Source organism: Cololabis saira, chromosome 17, assembly GCF_033807715.1.
Source record: "Cololabis saira isolate AMF1-May2022 chromosome 17, fColSai1.1, whole genome shotgun sequence".
Classification (NCBI taxonomy): domain Eukaryota; kingdom Metazoa; phylum Chordata; class Actinopteri; order Beloniformes; family Belonidae; genus Cololabis; species Cololabis saira.
The window spans coordinates 9,378,748-9,402,750 of NC_084603.1; the positions used below are offsets into that span (position 1 = coordinate 9,378,748).

General features: G+C 37.9%; 1 protein-coding gene across 2 annotated transcripts in view; it reads right to left on the reverse strand.

Moving 5' to 3' along the window:
* Nucleotides 1-24,003, reverse strand: part of LOC133464179 (striatin-like) — a 36,741-nt gene that overhangs the window by 11,863 nt on the left and 875 nt on the right. For both annotated transcript variants that reach the window (XM_061746225.1, XM_061746224.1), the window contains exons 2-7: nt 8,566-8,669; nt 5,402-5,475; nt 3,580-3,658; nt 1,496-1,666; nt 1,063-1,198; nt 796-964 (exon numbers count right to left, since the gene is read on the reverse strand). In XM_061746225.1, coding sequence (XP_061602209.1) covers nt 796-964; nt 1,063-1,198; nt 1,496-1,666; nt 3,580-3,658; nt 5,402-5,475; nt 8,566-8,669 — 733 coding nt within the window. The remainder of the gene's footprint in view (nt 1-795; nt 965-1,062; nt 1,199-1,495; nt 1,667-3,579; nt 3,659-5,401; nt 5,476-8,565; nt 8,670-24,003) is intronic.

Consider the following 24,003-nt stretch of genomic DNA (forward strand, 5'->3'; position numbering starts at 1 on the left):
CCTTTCTTTCCTTTTCTCCATTCCTTCCTCCCTTCTTTCGTTTTCTCCCTTCTTTCCTTCCCTTCTTTCCTCCCTTCCATCTTTTCTTCCTTCCTTACTCCCTTTCCTTCCTTCTTTCCTTCTTTCTTCCTTCTTTCCTCCCTTCCATCTTTTCTCCCTTCCTTACTTCCTTTCCTTCCTTCCTTCCTTCTTTCTTCCTTCTTTTCTCCCTTTCATCTTTTCTCCCTTCCTTACTCCCTTTCCTTCCTTCTTTCCTTCTTTCCTTCTTTCTTCCTTCTTTTCTCCCTTCCTTACTCCCTTTCCTTCCTTCTTCCCTCCCTTCCATCTTTTCTCCCTTCCTTACTCCCTTTCCTACTTCCTCCCTTCCTTCCATCTTTTTCTCCCTTCTTTCCTCCCTTCCTTACTTCTTTTCTCCTTTCTTCCATCTTTTCTCCCTTCTTTCCTCCCTTCTTTTCTCCTTTCTTCCTTCTTTCCTCCCTTTCCTACTTCCTTCCTTCCATCTCTTCTCCCTTCCTTCCATCTTTTCTCCTTTCTTTCCTCCCTTCCTTACTCCCTTTCCTTCCTTCATTCCTTCTTTTCTCCTTTCACCTTCCCTTAACCCAAAGACAGCACAAGGGTTAAGAAAACGTTAATATAACTGCATTAAATACTTATTTACTATTGTATCATTGTGCAAGAGAAAATAGATTCACCTGATGATATTGTTGATACTGTAAATGCATTTCTGGAGTCTAAATTGTAATTTTTGTTCCACCTGCAATTGTTCATGTTAATTTCATGACAGACGCGACTCACCCCAGTCTGTCCCGTCTCCAGGGCCTCTGGACTCTGACGAGGTGTCCATCTCGTCTGGGCTGGACAGGAAGTCAAAGCCCTTCAATGCCTCCTCTGTGTCAGGGTCCTCACTGGTGTCCATACTGGCTGGCGATGATGATGATGACGATGCGGGCTTCTTCCTCAAGATCTGGGATGAAATATTAAGGGCAGTCTTTATCGTTGCACAGCAAAAAAACACTGAGTTAAATGCTGAGTTTGTAAGGTGTAGAAATGCTGGTTTATTACCGTCCTGGAATCCACATTAGTCCTGTCTTTCCCCTCGCTATCCTCCTCCTCATCTTCATCACTGAACTCAGCTGCGGCACTCTCAATAAATTTGAAGGCCTCCAGCACAGCACTCGTGTCAGAGAGCTCAGCTTTCCTGTAAATGGACAATGACGTAAGCGCTGATAATCTATAATTGTATTCACAATACTTAGCTTTTCACAGTGTCTGTAGGCCCTTTGTTCTCATGAAAATATTACTACGCCATAGCATTAATCTAAATCAAACAGTACTTATTCACCTCATTCTTAAATACCACACAAAGGCAGTCAAACTTGTGCAGTTTCAAGCTGTCGTGAGATTAAAACGACTTCATTGGATGGATTTTTGTGCCACAGTGAACTTTAGAGTATTTGGGACACAGAGTGTGGGTGGATAACGTGGATAGACTCACCCCCTGGTGCCCATGCCCTTTGTTGTTGCGTCTGTTCCATTGACCAAAGGCTCAGTACTCATCCGTTCACCTGTCCTCCCGCCTCCATCTCCAGCAAGTCCTAGTAGAGCTCGAACTCTTTGGGACTTTACATCTAAAATGGTGTCTGTGTAGCCCACCTCCTGCAGATACCTGAAACAAGGGAAATTATCTTAAATATTGACTACAGAAGATTCAGAATTGGTTTATTTGTTTCCTGTTAATTACAAATTAGTGTCTACTCGTCTCTTTGGGCTTCTGTAAAATGTTTTATGTTGTTAAGGAAGCACCACAATATGACTTAATTGCTGCAATAGTAGCTGGAGTAAATGTTTATGAGACTAATGCTGTAAAAATAAAAAAATATCAGGAAATTCATCTAGTTCCACATGCAGACATTCTAGATACCTCGTATAAGAATTAGTTTTAATCCCTATGCAGTCGTTATGTGGCAAGGGAGGATTCTTTACCTATACACTATTATTTGGACTAAGATTTATGCAGAAAGAGGTCCATAGTCAACATTACAGATTTGATATGTTTTTAATTGAATAGCTTGTAGTATTAAATACAGATTACGCCTACTAATCCTACTAAGCTAAAAGTATCCTTGTAGTAATCCTATTAAACCTTTTAGCCATTTTTAATTAACCTTTCAAATATAATAACTCTCTGGGTTGTCAACAATGAGAACATTCAAATCTACTATATTTTTCTACAAAATTGTTTCTCCTGTTTCGGCTCAAGTGGATGATGGCGTTTACACAACAATAATAATACATGATGGTGGCTAATGATGTCGTTGGGATAACCTTCAGAAGAGTTTGATTACCGATAAAAATTCAGTAAAGTTGATGATTTTGAGGTGTTTCCAAAGCTGTGATTTATATCATAAATAATATATCTTATGGATGTAATGTTTGCATTTATACTGTTAAGTATTATTATATTCATAATGCTACTGTATATCTAATTTTTATCATTCATCTGGATTAATAAACTGACTTTAATGTAACTGAAGTAAAACATTTTACTTTAAAACAATGTGTATCATCCACTGCACTTCATGACCGAGGCCAAATTCTTTTCTTTTTTCTTTTATTGGCAGATTGTTTCCACAATACAGAGAAAAACAGATGAGCCTTCCCTTTTTTTTTTTCTTTTCCTCCCTCTCCCCATCCCTCCCCCCACGGTTATCATCATTAATTTTCCTTTGGGAATAGCAAAAATAAATAAAAATTTAAATTAAATAAATAATAATAATAAAAATTAAAAAAATAGTAAATAAATAAAAAGATACTAAAATAGTGACATAACAAAAAAGTAGTAGTAGTGCAATGAATGTCGAGGCCAAATTCTTAACCTAAGCTTTTACCATCAACTTAGACATTGATGAAAAAAATCCAGTCTATGTATAAACAATATTTATTACCTAGAAATAAAATTAGATCAATTGTGTCAGAGGATTTCCTGTTATTATAAGTGCTATAGATATAGTAGGGGTCTAGTTAACACCATTAACTTTGAGAAGGCAAGGTGATCTGCTCATCAAATATTAGACCAACCCTGTAGGGATGGAGAGGAAGCTCTAGCAATTTGAGTAAACACATAACTGGAAAGGAGGAGTGTTTTGGCACGTCTCTGATCTATCCCATGACCCAGATCCGTGAAAGAATTGGCCGCTTCATGAGTCATGTTAGGCTGATGACATGAGAGACGACGTGATGTCATGGTCCAAGTCCAGTTTATTTACACAGACTGAATAGTTAGTGGGACAATATGGTAACCACGATTCTGAGGCCAAGAAACATGTAAGAGAGGAAGAAAAAAGCAAGAAAACAAAGAGCAGGTAATCCCTGCAGCTGCCCATGTGATGGTGCTCTTCCCCATGTTTTCTTTGGGCTCCCTGAACTAAGTAGATAGAAGAAGCAATGCAACTGCAGACAAATGGACCTAATGGCTTGTCAATACCCTGACAATCCAGCACAGTTCATTATAGTATATTTGGTAGGTTTTTGGGTTCGAGGCAGCTTTCTGGGCTAAGCGATAAAAGCCTGTGTACTTACTGTCTGAGGAGCTGTCGGCCTTGTTTCCAGGACAGTTGATTGTTGAGCGATCCAGAAGTCTCGTTCTCATTGGCCTCATCTGGAGGAGAAAAGGAGGGCACATATCAGTGCTCCACAAACAGCAATCACTCACATTACTTCCAACTGTGTAAACACAACCAGAACCTTCTCGTATCACAACATCCAGCACACTACACACACAGTTTACTAACTGAAAGTAAATGTCAGAGATAGTTTAAGGCAAGAGGGTTATAGGGTATCTTTCAATTTGAATAGTGCATTCAACTTTCACATTTAAAACAATAAACGCATTTTTTCTAATGTCTGTTTTTAAAAATTGTCCTCCTGGTATTCGAATAAAAATAAGCAACTATTATTTTGCCAAAAACCTTTAAGCTGAAACCCTTTAACCAAGTGAAAAATAAACAGTTTGATGCTTAAACAAAGACATCTCATTTCTAATTATCAACCGTGACACCTAGAAAAGGCTAAATGTTGCTCCAGCAGTGCCCCATGACACACTAGAAAGAGCAAAGACGTGTGTCAATGCCTGCAACGCCACACAGTCTTTGAGTACCTCTGGCTTTGAAAAACAAACATTGATGGATATTTAAAGCTTACTCTTATATTTAACAACTGCAGGGCTTTGCTCACAGGTCAGCTGGGAATTTAGCACGGAGGAGAGAGACGTGTTAAGAAGATTTAGATTGGGTGAGAGAGTTTATGAATTGAGGAGGTCGCTCTGGCAGGAAAGATCAGGATGCCTCAAAAAGTGGGTCATTCCTATTTCAGAGAGGTGATGAGCAGGCAGGTGAACCACCACACCAGCAACACCTCCCACTGCTCGTCTCCCTCCTCCAGCACCTCTCCCTACTTCATCAACACTTCAAGGGCTTAGAACAGTCCTCATGAATAGAGATGAGGAGAGGAAATAACTAATTCTACCTTAATGACTGCAAAGGAGTTTTAGATGAGAGGCCATTTAAACAACAGTATTACAAGAACTGAGTATCGTGCTGATGTCTGAGTAATACATAAATAAGGGAAAAGAGGACAGCACCTATGATTAAGATCATATTCCTGCATTTTCAATATTTTATTTGGATATATTTAAGATATCCATTGAGGAATATCATATTTTAAGAGCTCATGCAGTTGATTGGATGGTAATACCCCATTAACCTGTTATACAGCCTTATTTTGTTACACCACAAACAGCTAAACTGTAGAATGGACACATTTACATGAACCACTTTGTATTGGCCTGTAAGGATTTAAACATCTAAGGATCTTATTTATAGTTTGAGCAAAAAGAAACTTCACTTGTAAGACCCATGGCAAATAAAAATCCACAGTTGTGCTAATTATCAGTTACTAATCAACATAACAAATGAGCCAAAGCAAAAGAAAATTAGCTGATTATAAAAACAACAAATGCAGTAAAGACAGCAAAGTCATCATGTCGTTTATTATTCATTGTTTGAGCGACTGTTTCAGCTCAACTGGATTAAAAAACAAATAAAAGTAATTAAATGTCCCATTACTGTTTTGAAGAATTAATGACAGTTCAACACAAGGTGAGGTTAGAGATCTAGCTTCCCTTTCGTGTTTTAAATCAAATTCAGCAGTGTATATCAGCAACAACAACCTCTCTTTCACAAGGTAAGGATGTTGTGATGAAATCCATAGAGACAAACAAGATTCAACATGAACACAGTATTTGGATGTGCAATAGTCCTGTCACTTGAGGTATGCGAGCAGCCTTTACAGTGATTTAGAGTGAGGTGGTGGAATGAAGCTTTTTGAGCCTTCGTACACTTACCAGAGTCGTAGCTCGGAGGTTTCATGTCACCTTGATTTAAATCTGTCCCATATTTTAACTTGTGGTACTTCGCTCTGAAAACAAAAAAGGGGGAGGCAGACAGAGAACAAACAAAGTTGATCAAAACACCGGAGAAGAAGCTATTTTAAAATCTCATTTTTCGTGGCATCTACATAAGCTTTGAATGACATCCCTACTGCTGCACATGGCAATAACTTAAATAGAATCTTCATCCAATCTGTTCTACTATGGGTCAATAAATATAACAATTATTTCTAAACCTTTATGGACAAACTGAAATAGCATGTTTTTTTCTGATATTCAATTTAAATATCAATCCCAAAAATAAAAACAATAATAGAACGTGAAAAGTCACATTTTTGTTTTTCTTAAAAAACTGTGAGGAATTATATTTTTTGTTGACTAATTAATTCATTGAGTGAACGTTTGCGTTATAGTATAGATGGTTTCTGTGCAGCATTATCACAGAGGTGAATGTGCTATTAGAAGTCAGAATACAACCATAACAAGGCATTTAACATGTAACTTTAACAACCACCAAAAGTATTGCAGCTCTTTGCCAAAAACAGAAAAATTGAGGATTCATCCAGGTCAATTAAAGGAGTGAAATGAGGTCTGAAGAATCACAAAGACACTGAAACTGTGTTGTATCCATTTTGTTTTTAAAAATACAAAAACCTCATCCTGTTTCAGACTCTTATATGCATCTTCAGATTCATATGCAGACACTTTCCTTTGAAGAAACGTTTGGCTTTTCAATGACAGGCATGAAGTAGCCTGCAATTATTTTAATTATTAGACCCAGTAAACATAACACTGCCAAAATGCTGCTGAAACTGTGAAATAAGAAGAGCTAAAACACACAATCTGAATGCTTAAAAGTTAGTAAGATCATTCAAAAATATTTTCAGCTTAAATTTTTCAAAAGTTTATTCAAATTAACTAAAAGTTTTTCAGAAATAGCTTCAGAAGATAAAAAACAACAACAATGAAAATGTCTCTTTGCATGTGCATGCATTCAGCATCTTAATGCAGCAGACCGTAATTATTGACCCTTCAATGTAAAAGTAAACAATTACCTTCTTTTGACAATAATTTTAACCCAACTGAATTAAATTATAGCAGTATGTTTTCACTGGAAGGCATTTAAAACTTCAATAATTTGGAAAACAAGACTAGAAGTGACGATTCTATACAAGAGAAGTTCTCTCACCTTGATGTCAAACACTGCACTGCAGAAGCGGTACTCCCTCCAAAAGAAAACCTTAAATTGGGTATATCCCACGCTCAGAGGGCTCTTTCTGATATTGCTGTCAGAAATGCTTGGAAGTGCGGCCTGTTGCTTAGCAACCAGGAAAAGTGGTAGTAATTCTGGATTAAGTGTGGCTCCTCAGGACAGGGAATTCAGTCATCTCACCAGAGAAAAGCAGGCAAATAAAAACCACAAATATCCAGAAGATGAGTCCAAGTTTAACAAAGTCATGATGACGTTCCCTCCCTGGGGAATGACGGTGCAGAAAGCCATTTTAAGACTTGGCTCATTCATACGAGTTTAAGGCTTTCATTAATCTAATTTTCCTTCTCCGAGGTCTCACTAGCACACCTGAAGCCAGTCGTTTGATTTGTTACTCCGGTCAGTTTCTATTTTCTAATGCTGGACCTTTGTTGTCTTGCTTTACTTGCTTTAGCAATGATTTACATTCAGAGAATTCCACATGACCTCAGCTTGTGGTTGTCTAATACAATCAGTGCTCTACTGTCAGCCACAGAGACGCAGCACATCCTGTGTGGTTTTTGAGACTGGGAGTGGTTTGCCTGGCTACAGAAAAATGACAATAAGTCCTACCTAGATCTGAAAAAAAGACTATTTTTTTCAGTGTTGCACAGAAGTAACACTTAAAATCCATTTAAATAATGTGCTTGACTTCTTAAAATTTGTAAACATCAAAAACGACATGTTAGACTCACCAAAATGTCTGTTTTAGGGTGTGACCATATGCCAAACAAGAACAGGAATGTTAAGTGTTATTTATACGCAAGGAACTTTTGCATGATGGGAAAAGAGATGGTGGGAAAAAAAATACTGTAATTTCCTTGAAAGATAGCAAGGATGTGAACATTTTGTAGCATCATGATGGGATTTTTTTTCCTGTTCTGTCCTTTTATTGTTAACTGTGCAGTCATTAGTAACCGACAGCCAAATTATCCTTCATGTAAATGTAAGATCTTATCCAAAGAAATCACACCAGCTGAACTTGAGATGAACTCTGGGAAACCAGGTGCCCATTTCAGACCCATTTTCCATGACATTTTACATTTTTTTTTAATATTCAAGTGTTTCCATTACAGGTTTTTCTTTGTGATATTTAGGTTTTGCGCAATTGTGGTAATGTTAATGAGGTAAAGCGGTAATGGAAACTCACTAATAGCCAATTAGAAATAGAATGGGATAATGAACAGCGAGAAACACGTGTGGCTCTTTCTTCCGCTTTTTCTTGTTCTTTTCTTCAATCCACCCCCAGGATTACACCTGCATTCCACCACTTGTCATTCAGGCCATAATATAACCACTATTAAATATTACAATGACGCAATCACTCGCTCTTCAAGTTCTTCAAACCAACTGTTTTTTCCTTCACAGCCATCCTACTTTTGACAAAATGACATGCTCAAATTTAGCATTTGATTGCAAAAAAAGCTGTAATTCAGTAAGGAAAAGTGGGAGGATCTTCCATTTACTTCCATGGCAAAAGAACAATGATGTATTTTTTGTCAGATTCATACTTAGCATTAACAGAACCAATTCTACACTCCTGATTTGACTCCCGCAACAGAATCTCTCATATTTGGGTTTTCAGACTCCAAAATATTTCTTTTAACTCAGAGTTTGTTGACCTTCCTTTTTGAAATAGGCCACAGCTGAGATATTAGGTGTGCTACATGTTGAACCTGATGAAACTGGGGATTTAAAATGCCTCATATTATTATTTTAGGTGCTCTGATAATCAGTGAGACATTCACATAGCCGTGGTCATTTATTTTAGGAACATAGAGACATGGGAACACTTTAGTAGCTGCAGAGTAGGTGAGATACTTTTATGTTGTGGGTGGGCCGAAGAATCAGTTCACAGTAACGCACTCACCTCTCTTGCTTCAGTGCATACTCCAGCATTTTGATCCTTCTGACAAGGTCTTTCTTTAAGTTCTCCTGGCCTTTCCTTTCCCCCTGCAGAAAGGCGATTTGGGCCTGAAAACATGAAAACAACACTTAAAATTGTGATCCCATTATTCTTTTTTAATAGAGGTTTTTGTGGCAATAGTGGCCTTTATTGAGAAAGTAAGTAGACAGGAAACGGGTAGAGAGAGCGGGGGGGGACGTTGAAGTACAGAGAGACAGGCCGGGACTCGAACCTGCGCTGCCTACACGAGGACTACAGCCTCTACAAATGGTGCCCGCTCAACCCACTGAGCTATCCAGGGCCCTGACCCCAGTAATCTTACAAGATTTACAGTTGTTGCTTTTAAAAATAGTGTCAATGCTTCCAGAGTCCCGGCTTCATACATTCTGGTTACTCACCAACAAACATTTCAGTACAAAAGACAACCTCCTTGAGGCATCATCTGAAAAGATCTACTTCTGAAGAGACTGAAATAGGATGGTGGGAAATAAAAAAGCCTATCTATATTATTCTATTTTAATCTAACCTCTTCACTCCTCACGTACCAACTGTTCCACTCTCTCCACACTCTACTGTCTCTTTAAAGTACCAGGCTGCAGCTGTTGACGCACTCGATCTGAGTCAGCATTACATTACTGGGTACTCTGCACATACATGCATGTGAACACACACACGTATTTCCTTGTAATGAGTTTGGAAGAGGCAAGCTCACAGTATAGCGCACCTTACACGACCTGAAAGGCTGAATCTAATAAATGATCACACAATGAAAAGAGCAGGATCAGACATTGTGTGATTGTAATCACCACATTATTGTGTTTTACTTTCAGGGTGAAAATAATCTGAGGTAATGTACAGTACAGACCAAAAGTTTGGACACACTTTCCCATTTGTTTGAATGAGAAGGTGTGTCCAAACTTTTGGTCTGTACTGTACGTCAATGAAATTTGAAGAATGGCTTACAAAGTGATACATGAGCAGTTCTCTACCAGGTGAAACACTTTTTAGGGAAAAAAGAACCAAAAAATAAGCCTTTTTTTGTCTTTGACAAGTTTGTGAGAGTTATGCATGAATGTTACACAACACCGATGCAGTAAGACAAGGTGTGAGAAAAAAGGTGCTTCTATTCATGTGCATTTATTTGGAATGCCAGAAAAAGATGTAACAAGAATACATTGATTGCCAAGCTGCATTCTTAAGTAACTGGAGGAAATTTAAGATGACTCAGAAACTTTAAATAGAAGACGACGTGCATAAATTGCCACATCAAAATGTTTTGACAGCATTTACTTGCATGTCTGAAGTGACTACCAAATAAAAGCGATTTCTATGTCTACTTTCTCTCACTGCTTTGCAGAAGCAAGATATTTCATGCCTGCCTTGTCAACATCATTAAATCTGTTAATATACATGCATTTTTTATCTCAGGCAAGAAGACATTTGTAATCTTGTCTCAGTTGAGAGGAAGCATCCAGTTCTCTAGGATGGACCAGCACACAGTCAAAATGTGAATTGTGGTCATACGAATCAGATCTTTTTTTAGAAGACAGTGCTGCTGTGTCCTCAATTAAAATGAGAAAGGCCATCCAGAACGTCACCAGCAGTAAATACAAAAGCAAAGCTCTGTCATGGTATGGGGTGTCATTCCTATTTCTGTGATGTAGCATTGCAAAAGAAAAGTATGAAGATATTTCAGCAACATATGCACCACTTAAAAACATCTTTTTCAGGAATGTCCACGCACTTTCCAACAAGACAACGCAAAGGTACATTCTGCAGACATTACAGAGGCATGCCTGATCAAGTGTGTTTTCACACTGGCATAAATTAGGTCAGCCCAAAGAAACTCTGCGCATGAGTGCGGTTCACCTCAGTTAAAACACTAACCCAATTGGCTAGTGTAACATTTTTGTGCACTCAGCTGTACCAAGACCTGTCTGAAGAGGTGGTCTTGGTAAGGCTATAAGCACACTGTGATGCAGTCTGTTTCTGGTTCGGAAAGTCCACAACCTTGATTTGACCCGACTATGGGGTGTACTCCACAGGTCTGAGCTAAAAGGCTTACATAGACAGTAGGGATGGGCGATATTTTACCGTTCACGATAAACCGTCAAAAAAATTCCCCATGATAAGAATTTGTCATCTCACGGTAAAAACGATAAATTCCCGTTGATGACGTTTTTGTGTAAAGCTGATTTATGGTTCTGGGAAGGAAGGAAGGAAGGAAGGAAGGAAGGAAGGAAGGAAGGAAGGAAGGAAGGAAGGAAGGAAGGAAGGAAGGAAGGAAGGAAGGAAGGAAGGAAGGAAGGAAGGAAGGAAGGAAGGAAGGAAGGAAGGAAGGAAGGAAGGAAGGAAGGAAGGAAGGAAGGAAGGAAGGAAGGAAGGAAGGAAGGAAGGAAGGAAGGAAGGAAGGAAGGAAGGGAGGAAGGGAGGGAGGGAGGATTCATTCATTCCCGTTGATGACGTTTTTGTATTGGTATTATTTTTATCGTTATCGGGATAAATGCCAGAAATTATCGTGATAATTTTTTTAGTCCATACCGCCCATCCCTAATAGACAGCTGGATAGTGCCTTTTGAGTTGTGAAGGAGAAAACATATACACACATGGCAAAAGAGAGTAAAGCAACCAGTCATGGACTATACACTTCCATCCGCAGACGCGCTTCATTTACAAACTAAATAAATAAGGAAATTCGGAATTACCGGAGTCAAATTCCTTTTTGGACAATGTTCGAACCTGGCCAATAAAGCTGATTCTGATTCTGAAAAAAAAACGACAACTCTGGGTTGGTTGGTATCCCCAATGCCAGAAGACATTTTTAATTCTCGCTAGATGGAATGTAAGATTATAACGTGGTAAAAGGTGTTCTATCTTAACTTTTTATGAGAATAGGACGACAAAGAGCCAGTTGAGTGTAAATTTATCTTTTACATCACTCACGTTCACATGATGCACTTTTCACTGTTATCAGAAGCGTATTGTGCAACGCAGATTTGAAGAGGTGCACACCCCGCAGAGGACTTGGGTGGAGTAAAGTCACGTGACCCCCGCCAAAAAAAACCCCAACAAACTGTCTACTATGAACAGAGCTGTTAAAAAGAGAAAGCTGTTGTACTGTATACCTGAGGGATATATATATATATATATATATATATATATATATATATATATATATATATATATATATATATATATATATATATATAGATAGATAATATAATAATATATATAACTAAATAAATAAATAAATACAAAATAAAAGGAAGAATATGTCTGCTTTAAAGTAAATTGAAGACCACCACGGTCGAATATGTAAGCTACCATGGTCTATAAAGTTCAGCACTTTTTCGAAATATATCTGTTTAAGATTAAGCTAGAAAATCAGCAGCAAGACAACCAGCATTTTTTGTTATATTTTTGTTAAACACAAATGGCAAAACCAGGAGGGGAACAAGCAATTGTATCCTTTTTTTTTAATATATTTTTTAAAGATTTTTTGTGGCTTTGGTGGCCCTTTATTCAAGTTGCAGACAGAAAGGGGGTAGCAAGAGAATGGGGATGACATGCAGCAAAGGTGCGCAGGCCAGGATTTGGAACTGCGACCGCAGCAGGAGGAGGAGGACTGTTGCATATAATGTAACGTATAATGTAGCCTCAGTATATGAGCTGCTTGCTTAACCCACTGCACCACCGAGCAGCCTGAGCAATTTTATCTTTAATGTCAAAACAGAGTTAAGTCCGAACCCCCAGCCAATTTTTTTCCCCCCATCATTTTTATAATCTAACATATATCATATAATTTTTTTATTTATCATTAGATAACTTAGTTACACAGTTATTTACTGCAATGCATAACTTTTTCATTATTATAGAAAGAGTAGGCTATAAACTTTGAGTTTATTACTTGCTCACGAGCATCTCTGAGCCTTCTCAGAAGTGCATCCAGCTTTGTGGTTTAAGCCACACACAGTCGTCAACAATTGAAGTGAAAACATTTATTCAAATTTTCCAAAAACAAGAATTATGGCACCTGAAAACTGCTCATCAGAAAACCTATGGAATGGCATTGTGGATCTGTCTGTCCACAATATTTATGTTTTTGGTCTGTAAAAATGTCCACGTTACCATGTTGCTCCTGATACATGTAAATGCAAGACTTTCAACTTTTTTTGTGTTGCATATGTTGTCAGCCACGAGTAAGGCCTGTCAAATGGAAAATCTGCAAATTCCGGTCTCTGGCCGGTCAATTGGTGCATCTCTAAAATAAATAAAAACATGGGTTAACCTCTGTAAGGGGTTATTGACTTTATTCTCTGTATTTCACTCCAAATGCAGAGGATGATGTTGAGTGGGTTGGATCCCAGTTCCACACAGAGAGCAAACAGCACTGCAGCCTGCCAGCGATGAGTCATGTGAACACTTCGATCGGCCTTGTAATAATACCGACATTTTTGTAAGATCATCATAGTTATCTGCACAGGAACTCGTAACAACCGGCCTCTCACAGCTGCAATGAAATTAGAACATAGACGACTACTCAGTTTGAGTAAACTGTACAGACTTCAGCTGGCACCAGTCACATGCTAAAAGTCAGCACAGATGCCATCTATTGATGCTTTGGAAAGGTGGATCAGCACTCTACGCATCACATCTACGAAGTCTGCTCTTACTTTGCTGGATCTATACTAATGCAGTTGGAATTGACATAACATTAAAAAAATATAATGAGCCTAAGACTTTCTACATCCTTTAGCCAGTATCACTTAGCTTTAAAACAGGTCTTTAAAAAAGATGTTTTTTTAACCGATGTTTCAAAAAACCTTAAATGCTGTTGAGAGGTTGCAGGTGTAATTAAACTGACATTAAAAAGAGCAAACAATGACTAAATCATCAACAAAGCCCCAGTAATCACAGAAAAGTGAGCAAACCATTTATTTATCCGATGAAAAATATTGATTTGTTTATCTAAAAATAATTTCAATTAACAACTCAAGCTTAGGAAACCAGATACAGTTTTGTTGTATTGTCAGTGTAGGGTCTGAGAGTAGGCACCAAAAGGGGCACAAATAAGGCATTAGGAAAATATTGCATGTGGAAAGTTATCACTGTTTAGATTGGACTCGGCTATGTGGGTCTGAAAATAACTCACTGGCTAAAGAGGTTGCAATCCAAATATCAGTGGGGACTGGAGCCTGTGAGCACCGAAGCTTTATCGCAAGTCACTGGGCCTACCCACAACCTCATTAGGATAATTGCAGAGACCTTTTCCATAAACCATCTCGCTATGTTCTGCAGGACAAAGGCAAAGATATAAAAACGTACAAAGTTCAAAGGCTAAACCTAACAAAATACTAAATTCCTATGGTTCTGAGAGAAAAAAATGAATAAATAAATAAGGTAACCTACTTCATTCATAGTGAGTAACAGAACGGCGACAAATAACCCCTGAATGTTTTGAAAAATCCCAACTGTTAAGTATTTTGGGCAGAAGGTGAATTATGGGGACATCGTCAATTGTCATTGAAGTCTTTCACTTTTTTTCTGTCCAAAGTTTTTGAAATCTCACAGTTTCGACCACATGTATTCACAGCAGTTGTCTCCTTGTGCTTTGCAAATGATTAGACGTAAATCCCTTTCAGATGATAATCCTCCATCTTCTGGCTAAGTATCAGGCTGATGCATTTACTTTTTGGCATGCTGTTATCACTTCTTAATGCAGTGCTGGGATCAAACGAGTCTCTTGAGTAAAGTGAAAAAATATTGAGTAATTGTTCACTTCTGGAGCTAATAATTCTGACCACCTCCATTTTCATCAGTTTTGTATAAAGGTATATCTATAAATATTTTTTTTTGCATTCAAAAGTCAATAAAATCAGGGCCTCAAGATTGAGGGACGGGTTATGATTTAAAGTTTTATTCTAAAAAAAAATGCAATTATTAGTCAGTATTTTGAGGAAATGTTTCAAAGTTTCTTGGGGCTCATGCAGGTAAACAAACACCAACATATGTGACATATTGGTCAGACGCAACTCGAGGAGTTAATTAAAAACATGTTAAGAACCAACTGCATCTTAGGCTCATTTTTCACTGTAGATGAAACTGTGCATCTGGATTGATTGAGATAGTGAGTGACCATTCGCTTCCTCATCCACATGAAGTGCTGGCCCAGGAAACCCTGGCGTCTTGCCGTACCAGAGATAAAGAAGAGTGCAGCTCTTTGAATCTCTGGCTTGCCATCTCTCTTCTATCAAACATTAACCTTGGGAGGAATGCAATGGGTCAACTCTGGCTATAAAGAGACACAGGAAGCATTTAATTCCCTGCCTCACACTGACTGCATTATTGGTCTGCAGGATAAGGGTCTCTTAGTTCTGTCTGAGCGAGAAACTTGTAGAATGGGGCATCCATCTAGTGAAATGGACCCTTAAGAGACAGGAAAATGAAGCAGAAGAGCTGGGTTTCATGCTGCAGAGCAAAATAAACACCAGAGACCAACCTTTAGATAGTGTTTAAATAGAATCCTTATTACAGCATGAAACAGAAGAAAGTTCTCGAACAAATAAAAGCTGGTTTATTATGAAAATATATTCTTCAGAGAATAAAATCGCCACAACACAAAGCGATTTCCTAGACAGGGACGTTGTATGTGCTAGAACAGGGATCGGCAACCCGCGGCTCTAGAGCCGCCCTAGTGGCTCCTGGAGCTTTTTCAAAAATGTTTGACCTTTTTTTCTCCTTTTTTTCTTCTTCTTTTTCTTTTTTTTTCTTCCTGTTTCCTTTCCTTTGTAATCTCAACATTTCAACTTTTTTCTCAACATTTTGACTTTTCCTCGAAATTTTGACTTTTTTCTCGAAAATTTTGACTTTTTCCTCAACATTTCGACTTTTTTCTCGAGATTGTACTTCAACATTAATCTCGACATTTCAACTTTTTTCTCGACATTTCGACTTTTTTCTCAACATTGACTTTTTTCTCGAAGTGCATAATGAAAAAAAAATCTTCCCCTAGTTATAACTAATATAGCTACATGCAGCATGTGTTGCCTTCATTCTAAGGCTTATAAAAGACTTTTCATTTTTTGCGGCTCCAGACATATTAGTTTTTTGCATTTTTGGTCCAATATGGCTCTTTCAACATTTTGGGTTGCCGACCCCTGTGCTAGAAGGTCTCGATCAGTGACAAATTGAAATGTTTACAATACAGGTCAAATGTTTGGACACATTTCCACATCAATCTTCAGTGAGTAGGTGTGTGCAAACGTTTGACCAGTTCTGTATAAGAAAGCTGATTTATGTTACAAGCATTAATAATAAACACTTATCTAGGTCTTTTGTTGTATAATTCAGTTTGGCATTAGGTGAATATGGTTATTGCATGACTATGTACATGAAAGACATTTTATTTATCCAATCAAAACAGTCACTGTTCTTGGACAACACAGGCAAAGTTGAGCATGAGTTTATTGAAGCACATGAATGAAATTTAATTTCCAGTCTCGGTCTCCATTAGACAACGCCTCAAAGTATGACATTTTTGAATACCAGACATTTTTTTTTTTTTTCTTCCAGACATGTTGTGCGTCACTGCCAGAGCTATGTACAACACAATAAGTCCATTTAATCTTGACAGACTGAACACTGTGAAAAACCCAGAACGTCTTTGCAGCTACACTGAGCTCACAACATTTTTAGACGAAAGAAAAAAAATGCAGTGGATACTCGTACAACTTATAGGCATACAAAATGGTCACACATGCTGGTCTTCCTCCCACAGACAGAGCTCAAGAAGGAAAAGGGGATGCAGTAAATACAACATTTACAATGCAAACAACTCTATTTCCCTGAACACAGGGTTTTCTCTTACAGTTACCACAAGCCAATGAGCACCATGATGGCTGACCTGATAACTAGCCAAGTACATTCCACGCATGCCTTTACACTAGTAGCAACAGAGAGAAAAAAGTAGCAAAATAGCAGGAGCAAAACAGATCTGCTCGGGACCACTGTACGGTGGCTACTACCCACGTCCTTTTCATTTTCTTACTAAAAACACCACTAAACACACACATGCTCGTTGTGCTTAAAACAGCACTCTTCCAATAAGGTCAAGCTAAAGAAATTGAACCCGGCAACAATAAAATTCCCAAAACACAACTCGCAGTACAATTTTTATTGTGTATCTGAGATCTAGCCAGGCAGTTAGTAAAACTAATTTTTTAGTTTCCCCCTGTGTTGAATTCTGCTCCATTTGTGCCATAAAAACAGCAGGTTACAAAGTGAAAAACAGAGGAACAGTAATCTGTCCTGCTGAGGCAGACACTATACATAAACATTGTTCATGTCCATAATTAATGTATTTTTCTGAAGGGCTGGCTCAAGATATGATTTAGATTCCTTTGTCCAGTTACCTGGCATAAACCATGGCTTGCAGCTCTCGACTGAATACCTAGCAAAAATTAAGATCTGTAGCTATACAACCAGAGACAAAAAAGACACCTCTCGATTCTTATGCTCTCTCTTCACAAACAACCACAGATTTGTTTTCAAGTTCTCGTCTGTACTTAACTTTACACTTCACTGTCACAAAGCTCGTGTCAAGTTGACACTACGGTGCTGCTACCTCACAAGGAGTGTGAGCACAGGCAAGATGTTAGGCTTCTTCAAGACAAGAGGATCTGCGCCTACCTAATGCCTGTGCATTAAAATCATATAAGCCACATGACACACATGCACAGATGGACACATGATTCCAAAGACTGGCATTTTTGTAACATCAGCACTCTTCTGACAAATAGGTTGTAAAGTTTCAAAGTGTGGTCCTTGCGGAAGCACTGTTAAACAACTCCTTTTATTAGAAGAAAAAAAAAGTACTGCTGAGTGAGTAGAAAGTAGATCGGGAGAAAAATGATCTAGCAACAAAGTGATGACATGGATGCTGCAAATGGTCAGCCTCAGATAGCGCTGGTAAAGTGCTCCATTTTAGAGAGGCAGCAATGAACCAACTGAAGCCCTTTAGCCTGGCCTGTGTGTGTGTGTGTGTGTGTGTGTGTGTGTGTGTGTGTGTGTGTGTGTGTGTGTGTGTGTGTGTGTGTGTGTGTGTGTGTGTGTGTGTGTGTGTGTGTGTGTGTGTGTGTTGATGCACCACGAGAGAGAAAAGCTTGGCCACAACCATCTTGATTTTCAATACCTTTCAAGAATTTAATTCCAGGAAAAACAACTTTGATTTCGCTAAACCACTTTCAGACGTATTTAAACATATAAATAAATTGCAGATTAAAACACATATACTTTACTCAGAGGGTTTACAAATTACTATTTATCTTGGGGTCTGCTATTAGTCCACCACAATTTCTACATGACAGAAAAATGTATTAGAGAGAAAAAAAGGAGAAACAAATTACACCTACCAGTTCTGCTTAAATGTAAAATTTGTTTTTGTGAAATCATTCTTTTCCAGATTAGATTAAAGATAAAAAACAAGCAAACCATTACATATTACCCATTAACATGAGTCAAGATATGTAAAAATAGCACTGTATAAAGAGAGCCAAGTTGAATAATATAGTAAAATTCAACTTGGGATAAAAGTAGAAATAAAGAAAAACAATTATGTAAATAAAACTATAAATACCGTTAACTCATTCTAAAGTTGGAGAAAAACTGCCGTTTCATTAAAGAGGAGGAAAAAATAAAACAGATTACATCTATCCAAAAAAAACAACAACTTGATCTAATGAGTGCATCAGTTTACCACTCTGACAAACAGGCGACCTCAGATTTACTGTAAAACTGGCTGAAGCAGTCCACTTTGTCGCAGAACCAGGCAGCTGTCCCGCACACCCACGTAACCAGATGAAGACTGTATAAGTGTGAATGGAAGAAGGAAAGATGAATTAACAAGCTGACAGCGAGGCAGCTCAATAACGCAGAGAAACACTAGTGCAGGACCAATAGGGACCCTGGAGCAAAGCTCAGGGGACAAGGCTTTAGCTAATAAACACATCAACACAGGTCCCTTAAGCCTCTTACCAGAAAAGACAAAAAACACATCTTTAAAAAAGGAATATACATATTTACACTCACAATATTTTTGGTTGGAAACCATGTGCTTCTTTTGTCCTGCAGAACACATGAGTATGCAAAAAAAAAATAGCTGGATCATGGGGGCGGACATGGTATCACTAATGTTATGTTATGGTATGCATGTGTGCATATTTAAGTGTGCTTCCTTCCTTACTGCCATACCACTGAGCTAAACATTTTTCAAGTTTTCCATTAGCAAAAGTCAACATGAGATCATAGTAATAGGTAAGGCAGGGGGCTTCTAGGCTGCTCCTCATCGAGCTGGAGTCTTCACAGAGAGGAGCAATGGAACAGAGTGAGACACAATCATCTCTCTCAGGGAAAACCTTTTCATTTAGAAACTCCAAAAAGATGTATGGCTCCAAGTAGGGCTGGGGATCGATTCAAATGTCAAGAATCGATTTGATTCTTAAGATTCAGAATCAATTATCAAGATTTGATTCGATCCGATTCCGATATTGATTTGGATTAGTGTTATTAAAACAGTTTTTTGAGCTGTTGCATGAATTATATGACTGTGTTCTTATGCAACATATTAATACTAGTATTTTATTGAGATTCAACAGCAAGTATTGGCAGCTAATGATGCTGTAAGGACCAATCACCTCCCAGAATGCTGATATAACTGCTTTCAGAAACATCGTGTGTGGCAGAATTACCAAACAGATCCAGGGCAGCAAACAGAGGCCGTATTCAATCGGTTTGATTTTTTCCCACATTCCGTTTGAATTTTTTTCCATTTTTGTACTATTTTGGTTTTTCATTTTTGAGAATTTGGTTTTTAGCATTTTATGCAAATGTAACCCCAAGACAATACATAAAGTAATGAAATATAGACAATTTATGCAATTATAACTGAAAACTTTAATGTTTTCATACCTTTAAACATATTTAAAGGCAAAAACATGGCACCAGTTATTCTTGTGTCCAACAAAACATTCCTTTTTTGGGCATAAACAAAAAATACCAAAAGTTGTAATGTAATGATGAAAAAGAAAGATAAAATATATCCATCTTTAGACATACGAATCGATTTTTAGAAATTAATATATTATAAGTCTTGGTCTTTCCTCACATTAAGCCACCTTACACCCCATGTCACCTTCAACCTTCTCTCGGTGTCAGATTATGGCTCCTGACAGATACTTCTAGCAAAGAGATACTCCTATGGAGTGGGGGGGGGGGGTTTCCTCATAACTCAAGAGCTGATGAAGCACACTGGAGCACTGGCCTGCACCAGATGTAATATGATCTAACCTCAGTCATCAGGTCTGAAAAAGATTTGCTCTAATCTGTACAGCAAGGGGGGGTCAACTAAGTCTATACAAGTTTTTTTCTGACAAATTAACACTACGACATGTCAAATATTTGCAAAACTGCTTGTGAAATAATCAAAATGAAAACAAATCCATCCATCTCCTCTCCATAACGATCATCATTATTAAACATACGTTAGTGACACAAGCCAAAAATTGCAGCAATGAACCTTTACAGTGACCAACCCCTATTCAGTTTTATTCATGTTTACTCTGAATACTCGTGTGTGACTCGTGTGCTGTAATTCAACCAATTAATTCTTGAGGTATTGATCAATTAAGAAATCTACAATCATTTTAATAACAGGAAGGCTAAAACAGTAAACAAATCAAGTAACAGGGTAAGAGAAAAACAACCAGTTATTTCTTTTCTACCTAATCTTTACAGTCGATGGTTTTGACAGTGAACTATTCACACATATTTTTAATTCCAACAAAATACATGGGATGTTGATGATTGCAAATTAATCACATTTCTATTCTCTGTTGATCAAATAAAACCAGACATCTGAAAGCTGTTTACAAATGCCTTATATGTTAAATCTTCACTAAAATCTTCATTTTAACCATCCTCAAATATATAATCACTTTATTGCAATGGATAAAAGTAGTTTTTCTAACATATAGGATTTGCCATGCTTCTCTTATATTCCTAAAATTGCAAGCTGTGTACCAAGACAATGTTTGCCTATATATCTATAACTATAAATCATTTGTTAACCTATAACAATTTTCAATAATCCTTACTATATCACCAAAATCAAACAATGTAGCTAAACTAAAGTTGTAACCTATTACTATCCTCACTTTTAGGCCATAAACTGATTATCAGAAGACATTCAATAGGAAAATAAACATGAATCATAAGTCTCCTCTGTACCAAGAAGTAAAAGCAAAAACAGCCCAAGTTGGGCATGTACAGTTTCTGTGCCAGTTAAGAGGAGTGGCCCCAAATATGACTTTACAGGCAAGCTGGACAGCATTCCTACAATTGCTGGGGTTTGCCTTCCTCTCCAACAACCACATGAGACACTGCTTCAACTGTTTGCAATTCAATTACAAAACAACCAGAAAAAAAATGAAGATCTGAGAACAACCAATGTTTTTAAAACACTCAAGAGTAATATTTAAGGCTTGTTTCTATGAAATGGAAAACACAGGGTATCTAGACATGAACATAAGTGTTATGTTACAGAACAATGAAAAGAATAAAAGACAACATACTGGAGAAAGACACGCATGTAATCTTCCATTACAGCCTTCTGACAACTGGAGCTTTTCTTCCCCTTTCTCATTATTCATCTAAGTCTAAAAGTACACTTAATATAAATATACCTCAAGGACAAGGTCTTTAATGCAATTGTTTCAAACTGGCCAAGAAAGTTGATCAGAAATAAAAATGCTTTTAGCAGACAAAAGAAAAATAACTACAATCCGTGTAAATGAACACTGTGCTAGAGTGACTGCTGTATATTCAAGAGTAAGAAATTTATGTCATTCAGCATATAAAGCATTTGTAACCTTTAAATATTAATGTGACAAAACATGAACTCCAACCAAACCAACACAATTTTGCCGCTACAAACCATCCGCCCAATAGACTTGGTATTTTGCCACAGCTGCTGCAATGTTGTTGCTGATAAGCCCGCTTCACGCCAGCATACAGGAAACATAACACACCAGCCAGACTGAAAGATCTGCATAAGGCTGAGTCAAAACCTTACAACCACGATCACCAACGCACATCATCTATGTACAAACAATGCAGTGTCTCCCTCTGCTCTATTTTTCTGCAGGTAGCTCAAGGATGGACTGAGATCAGCTCACAGATCATAGAATAACTGGATGAGGTGACCATCACATAAAGCCCAGACATGGTGTCAAAAACAGAAAGAACAACAAGCAAAGAGGACAATATTTTGGATTCACTACTCAGGCAGTGAAAGAAATGTGGCAGCTGGCGTGATAAACAATACTGACTCCATGACTCCCACAAAACATCAACTCTCGTAAGAGAGAAGTATTACAATTGAATGGTCGATCTTGAGATGAAAATCAGTCTAAATCTTGAAGGAGGGTCATACACAGGGGTGCACACAAGCCGGTACTGGAGGGCCAGTCTACTGCACGTTTTAGATTTTTCCCTGCCTCAACACAACCCTGATAGACAAGGCTGTGTCACCAACAGAGTTGTGTAAACCTTGATGACATGTTGATGAAGACAGTGATTAGAATCAGGTGTGTTGAAGACAGGGAAACATCTAAAACATGCAGTAGACCAGCCCTCGAGTAACGGCTTGTGTGCACCCCTGGTCATACATATAGCTGTAGGGAGGCTGCATAACAACATGGACTACTTTGCTTGTGCATGCAATAGCTTTTCTTACAAATGTTCTAATTATGCATGTGGCTTTAACAATAATTTAGAGCCCAAATTAGAGGAAACATAACACACTAGCCAGACTAAAAGATCTGTATAAGGCTGAGTCAAAACCTTACAACCACGATCACCAACGCACATCATCTATGAACAAACAATGCAGTGTCTTCTTCTGCTTTATTTGTCTGCAGGTAGCTCAAGGATGGACTGACATCAGCTCACAAACTACTAAAGTCAGATATTCTTCCTCCTCTGTGGCTAAGCAACTAAAGTTCCAAAACAGCAAAGAAAGAAATGTGGGAAGAAAGGAATCACATTTGCTTACAAATGTTAGTCAGAGCAACATGAGGAGAAACATCACATGGTTTAAATGTATCCCCTCGATAAAGAATTCATCTGGTTAATAGTTGTTGTTTTCACTCCATAAAGTCACCAAGCTGACAGATTATGGTACTTCTTTTTCTTTTTTTTCCCCCACTGCAAGTCAAAAATCCTATTTTAAATTATTTTAGTTAGAATGGAAATCACACAAGAAAGTGATCAAACACATGGACACTAGATGAGGCATCCAACATTTTATAATGTTTCCTATGTTTCCTCCAGGGATAATCTGGTTCATGGCAGGAAATCCCAAGTTTTTCTGTGATTGTGCCCAGACATATAGTGTCAAAAACTGTAGTGTAGTAGAAAGACCAACAAGCAAACAGGACAATATTGTAGATTCACTACTCAGGCAGTGAAAGAAATGTGGCAGCTGGCATTATAAACAATACTGACTCCATGACTCCCACAAAACATCAACTCTCGTAAGAGAGAAGTATTACAATTGAATGGTGGATCTTGAGATGAAAATCAGTGTAAATCTTGAAGGAGGGTCATACATGTAGCTGTAAGGAGGCTACATAACAACATGGACTACTTTGCTTGTGCATGCAATATCTTTTCTTACAACCGTTCTAATTATGCATATGACTTTAAGAATAATTTAGACCCCAAATTACAGGAAACATAACACACTAGCCAGACTAAAAGGTCTGTATAAGGCTGAGTCAAAACCTAACAACCACGATCACCAACGCTCATCATCTATGAACAAACAATGCAGTGTCTCCTTCTGCTCTATTTGTCTGCAGGTAGCTCAAGGATGGACTGACATCAGCTCACAAACTACTAAAGTCAGATATTCTTCCTCCTCTGTGGCTAAGCAACTAAAGTCCCAAAACAGCAAAGAAAAAAATGTGGGAAGAAAAAAAATAACACTTGCTTACAAATGTTAGTCAGGGCAACATGAGGAGAAACATCACATGGTTTAAATGTATCCCCTCAAAGAATTCGTCTGCTTAATAGTTGTTGTTTTCACTCCATAAAGTCACCAAGCTGACAGACTATGGCACTTCAAAAATCCTATTATAAATTATTTTAGTTAGAATGGAAATCACACAAGAAAGTGATCAAACACATGGACACTAGATGAGGCATCCTACATTTTATAATGTTTCCACCAGGGATATCCTGGTTCATGGCAGGAAATCCCACGTTTTTCTGTCATTGTGCCCAGACATATAGTGTCAAAAACTGTAGTGTAGTAGAAAGACCAACAAGCAAACAGGACAATGTTGT